Raw genomic sequence first — 6,000 nt, 5'->3', positions numbered from 1 at the left:
GGCACAATAACACGGGGAATATTCTTCCCCGTGTTATTCATGTGTTATTCATGTGTTATTGATGTGTTATTGTTATTGTGTTATCCCAAGAATATTCTTATGACACAATAACACATGAATAATACACAATAGCACATGAATAACACGGAGGGGAATATTCCTCGTGTTACTGCGCCGTTTTTTTTTCTCTATCGCGCAGAGTGTCGTGGCGTTATTTTATTGGCTACGCATATTACTCTACGTGCGTAGTACTGATGTAATATTTTTTCCTCCGGAAGACCACACATTATTTGAAGATCATTGATTTAGGGTTCATGCTAAAAATTAAAAATAAAGAGGAATCAGACAGTCATTCCTCAAATTGAACACGCTATAGATGTATAAAACATATAGTCAAGCAATTATACGAATACATTAAGAATTTAATTTTTTTTTTGTTTTAGTAAAATATTAGAGATAATGTTAAAATATTGTGTCAAGATATATATATGTTGAAAATAAAAGTAAGAATTAAAAAAAAAAATTGGATTCAAAGTTCAAAAATTCATCCGGCCAAAATTTAAATAAATAATATTTGCAAAAAAAAAAAAAAAAAAGGCTTTTAGGGCCGCACGACTTGAAACCAACACTGGCCGCTCTCCAGCCATGGCTGCTGCTCTGAAAGTTCCTCTCTCAATCATAAGGTAGGCTTTCGCTCGCTCTACCCATCTTCTCCGTCCTCAATTCTCTCTTTCTTTCGATTTCATTGCCAATTTTCATTGCAAAATACAGGCAACCTTTCGCACTTCGATCTTGCGCAACAGTAAGAACCATCACTGGTCTGTCCGCCTTTACCCTCCAAGCACCATCTTTGTATTTACTGCGACAAAGGTTTGTCCAAAACCCTAAACTTGTTGCCCAACTCTTTCTTGATCTAGATCTGAGAGCTCAAAGTCGAGATGGAATAATATATTTGAATTCCTAAAAATTACTTTTGAATTATTTGAATTCGCTTCCCAAATGATGGAAATGCTGGAAAAGAAGCACTTGTTAGATATTCAAGCATCATATTGATTAGGGTTCTTCATCCTAAATAGTATATATATTGATAGAGTTGTTGAAATCAAGGGCATAATGAATTGATTTCTACAATTTGGATTTCTCCTTGCATAATTTTGCATTCCTAAGCCATCTTCAGGTGATTCCTTCTATTCTTTCATTTTTTTCTTCTAGTTCTTGATAATGCTATAAAGCTGAATGCCTGCCACTGCTAACTCCACTATAGTCCTGCTAATGATGCTCTGAAATTCCCAAAAGTGCCCTAATTTGCTGTAATTTAGAGAGTTCTTTGAAAAGTTGTTGATTGCATGATAATTTTAAAAGTCTATTGCTGTGAATTGATACAATCTTAGATCTTAATTATGTGACTTCCTTGTATGTTGATGGAGAGGAGAGGCAAGACGACGTCAATGAAGAAGTGATGTGAGATATATCGCACACTACTAAGCTATATATGAAATTAATTTCTTCACGCATCCTTTACATGTAAAATTTGGTTTTGAGTTCTTCTATAGACATCTTACAAATGTTCATCTCATGTCCCATTGTGTTGAAAAGTATTATACTCCAACTCAGCATTAAAAAAATTAGGGCTTTACTTATGAAGTCTCGGACATTTGTCGAGACGTGTTGGAGTTGTGTCCATATCCAACGCCTGTTTGACATAGACATGAAAGACTTTTGGAGTGCACGTGCTTCCTAGGTGGACATAAATTGGGACACATGAATTATTTAATCGAACAATGACTAGTGACATAAACTTTCAATTTCTTTAATTGTGTGTGTGTTGGTTGGATGTTTGTTCTTCAAGTACTTGTAGATCTTGAAGATTATTTCTATGGGCAAGTCTCTTTGTATCGCATGAGACTTTGATTTATTTTTCTAGTGATTGTTATCCGCCCTCGTTCTAGTTATTAGCTTTTTAGTTAGTGTTTGTGTGCAAATGAAGTTTTGTCAAGCATGATATGTTCTGAATTCATTTTCGTATTGCGATTCTCAGTGATTGTTGAAATTTTATGCTCATTCATTGATTTCTTGTGAAATCTCTAATTTTGGTATTCATTAAGTTATTATTTGGAATAAAATTAAAGTATTTGTTGTTTACATTAAGGCTGGTTAAGTTTTGCTAAAGTAAAGAGTTGGCAGTATGTGGGTTGCATTTTTTTTTGTTTTTTTTTTATTTTTCATTCATTGATCGGTACTCCAAGCTAGGGAGAAGCTCTCATGCTATCTTTTTTGTTCATAGATATGCACGTCATTACTCCGCCTCACTTAATGAAGAAGCATCAGCCAGACTAGCAGACGACAGTGCAGAAAGTGTAGCTCCGACTATGTAAGTTTCCTTTCCATGTGTGATATCCTTTCATGAAGTCAACTTATATCTCTAGTGTTTTCATATAATGCTCTTCTCCTAGTCTCTTGCATCTACAAGTGGAGGTTAACGTTATTTTATATTAAACTGTCACCCCTTAAAGATTTGACAAGATTATATCGAAGGAAATCCCGTCATCCATTGTTTATGAAGACGACAGGGTGTTGGCTTTCCGAGATATTGATCCTCAAGCTCCTGTTCATGTTCTTGTTATCCCGAAGATCCGAGATGGACTAACCCAACTTGGAAAGGTATCGATTTCACTCACCGAGAACATGCAAACTGTTTCTCGATCTTATATGTTACTATAAAATTATTCTATTCCACCTTTGATTTCAAATTTTTTTTTAGCTTAGATTTAGGATGAAATCCTTATCCGTTTATAGATTTATATTGGTCTCAACAGGAAATGCATCTTGATTTGTATGCTGTATTCATTCTATTAGTATGTATACTGTAATCTCTAACAACTGAGGTAGTGGTTATGTTTGTATCTCCTTAATCTTTTCAGGCTGAGATAAGACATGCAGAGATCTTGGGTCACCTTCTCTATGCTGCGAAGGTAGTGGCTGCGAAGGAAGGCATAGAGGATGGTTTCCGAGTTGTTATTAATAATGGTCCTAGTGCATGTAAGCTGCGCAAGGGTTTGATTAATATTTAGGGGAATTTACATGCATGTCTCCTAATTCCTATGTATTTACATATATAACACCTAAATTTTGCATTTTACATTTATACCACCCATGTCTTTCATATCATCATAAAAATACAACAATTTTAACTTTTAAAAAGTGTAATACACCTTTTCGTGCATAGGTAAGGTGGAATGTATGTAGAAATTGAGGTTTAGATGTCAGATATGTAAATATATAGGAATTGAGTGGTACATATGTAAATCTTTCCAAAATTTAACGACTACTATACTGAAAGACTTTCCTTTTCTTTTTTTCTTTTTTTTCTTTTTCTTAATTAATACAGGTCAGTCTGTATATCATCTTCATCTGCATGTGCTCGGTGGGCGACAGATGAACTGGCCTCCTGGTTAAATGAGAGAATGCTGCTTCATTGTTAAACAATTTCCTTCTGCTTTCTTCACCCTCTTTATCCCTCTCTATCTTGTTAGTGTAGGAGAAGGGCCATAGTTTTCTTAAGTTTCGGCCGTTACATATGAAAGACAACATATTCCTATGCAATATTAACATTAACAATGATGATGATTATTATTCCGTATGGGCAATCAAATTGGGAGAGTGAGGATCAATCTTGATTTCATGGCGATTGTGGCTGGATTTTTTTGAGGATTTGTGATACCTTCAAAACTTAGACAAATCAATTTGATTCGGGCCACTTTGATTACTGTGTTTTATGGTTGTAATTGGAATTGTTGCGGCGAAATGTTTTGCTTGACGGTGTTTCAACTTGATGTTGTTTGTTCAACTCATAGATTGAATGTTGAAGCGAAATTGATTGTTAATTCAATCTTTATATTTTCCCCGGAGGGTAAGCGCTCGAACCTTGCATTTATTAGGAGTAATGTGATGCATTTTTTAAGCCTCTCATATGAAATAGCTTCAAGCTCGACTGTTTTCGTTAACATGGTTTGTTTTATTGTTTCAACCATGATCCTAAAACATCATATTAAAGTATTAATACCAAGTCTATATTTCATGACGTGGATTAAAGTCATAAAAAACACAAGTAATCAATTCTAGTTCATTAGGGCTCAAACAATGATGAAACTGTATTAATTCATTGTTCTCGGAATTTTGGATAACATTAGCACATTGGAGTAGATATGTAAGCTTAGTGTCACCTCCCAAAAGAGCTCTTAGGGGTGGTGGACAACTCATGACTTAAATATTGTTTTTCGGCCCTACACCTAACTGATGTGTGATTTTTGGTTCATGACATTTTCCTTCACCCAATCACGTGACGCCCCCGTCCTGGATTAGTTCCATCGAGGGTCCCACTGAATCATGACATTTTCCTTCACCCAATCACGTGACGCCCCCGTCATGGATCAGTTCCATCGAGGGTCCCACTAAACCATGGAATGAGACAAATAGTCCCACATCGACTAGGTGTAAGGTCGAAAATCAGTATTTAAGTCCTTGGGTGTCTACCTCTCTTAAGGGCTCTTTTAGGAGGAGACATTAGTCTCATTAAAACACTACACACATTCTAGTTTAATACCTTTCAAATGGATGACTAGCATATCAATGCATTTCTTTTCATTGGTGTTGGAAGGAGTCCATGCTTATTGATTATATGAGTTGGTGGAGAAAATTCAAGTCAACTTACTTGAAGCCTTTTCCATTATATGACAACACACATTATATCATCTTTCATGTTAGTAAAACAGTAAGACAATAGCCCATATGAGTACCAACTAAGGGTTTAGTTGAGCCAGACGACTTACAAGCTGACTCAAATTAGATTTGTTATTGAGCTCGTGAGTCAGGCCTCTATCTTGGCACACATTCAAGGTTAAGCTCAAGTTGTACTTGTTTATTAATTAAGCTAGAGTTTGCCTTGACTCGATGACTTAATGAACTATTTGATTAATCCTATGTTCAAAAAATTTCTCTCTCTAAGCCATGCTTGTTCTTTTCGACTTCATATTGTGAGCTTCTAAAAGAAACATGCATAATTTTTTTTCTTTGCATTGTGTTGTGCTCGACAACATCTTGTTGATCTTCATCCTAATCATCCCTGACCTAGATTGCCTTCTTCTCTAACAAGCTCCCCCAATTAAACTGATCCATTTGTTTGAGTCAAGCTCGAGCTTTGGAGTTAATGGAAGAGCCTAATTTGAGCTTGAATTTGAGCTAAGAATTTGAGAGATGAGCCGAGCTAAGAGTAGTTATGACACAAGCTAGACTTGGCTCGGTTTCACGCCTAGGTACAACTCAAGAACTCGTGGGCTTCAAACTATGTATGCAAAACTTTATCTCTAGAAATATCAAGTATAATATGATTTTATTAAACATCAAATGGATGCATTAATGTCTATGGTAGGATTTGTAATACTATGCAAACCAAGACTCTTTGATTGAACTTAGAACATGTTACTCACAGTCATTGCTACTACAACAACACTTTATCTGTTTGGGCCAAAGACATAAGGGCATGCCAAGCCAAACGGCCTCCTTTGTAGCTGTAATATAGGCTATATATTAAACTTTTATGATAGATAGTGAAACAAATAATTATTTCTTAATGCCATAAGAGAGTTTAGTCAAACAGAAAAATTGATCCAACATTGGATTTATGATCATTATTGTCTTACGCCCAATGAACATAAGTGTAACTAGACCAACCAACCTTAAATTTTAACTATGATGGTCCAATGCTAGGTTTATTGTATATGTAAGATATCAAAAAATAGTATTCACTTCTTACCAATGTATTGAGCTTGCATTATTTTAATAATGTCCGACCACTCCCACAATACCGCAATTAATGTAAGGGAAATTTAAATATACCACATAAGTCATATGTATTTACATATAACACCCAAATTTTGATATTTGAACTTTGTCATAGCATATGCATGAGAAGATATATTTCACTTTCAAAAAGACGTGATT

At 35.2% G+C, this 6,000-nt stretch overlaps 1 protein-coding gene across 2 annotated transcripts; it reads left to right on the top strand.

The window, feature by feature from the left end:
* The first annotated feature begins 594 nt into the window (after positions 1-594).
* LOC110022194 (14 kDa zinc-binding protein-like) lies at positions 595-3,618 on the top strand. Of its 2 annotated transcripts, none has more exons than XM_020721018.1 (6): positions 595-683; positions 772-870; positions 2,285-2,371; positions 2,571-2,661; positions 2,922-3,039; positions 3,389-3,618. In XM_020721018.1, exons 1-6 carry the CDS (start codon positions 646-648, stop codon positions 3,454-3,456), a joined length of 501 nt encoding a protein of 166 aa, XP_020576677.1. In that variant the 5' UTR covers positions 595-645; the 3' UTR covers positions 3,457-3,618. The 2 variants fall into 2 exon arrangements, with proteins under 2 accessions (XP_020576677.1, XP_020576676.1); XM_020721017.1 differs by having other exon boundaries at positions 2,514-2,661.
* Positions 3,619-6,000: the final 2,382 nt, after the last annotated feature.

The sequence above is a fragment of the Phalaenopsis equestris genome, unplaced genomic scaffold, assembly GCF_001263595.1.
Source record: "Phalaenopsis equestris unplaced genomic scaffold, ASM126359v1 Scaffold000174, whole genome shotgun sequence".
NCBI lineage: Eukaryota > Viridiplantae > Streptophyta > Magnoliopsida > Asparagales > Orchidaceae > Phalaenopsis > Phalaenopsis equestris.
The sequence above is the reverse complement of the archived record's forward strand: the minus strand, read 5'-3'. Positions and strand labels throughout refer to the sequence as shown.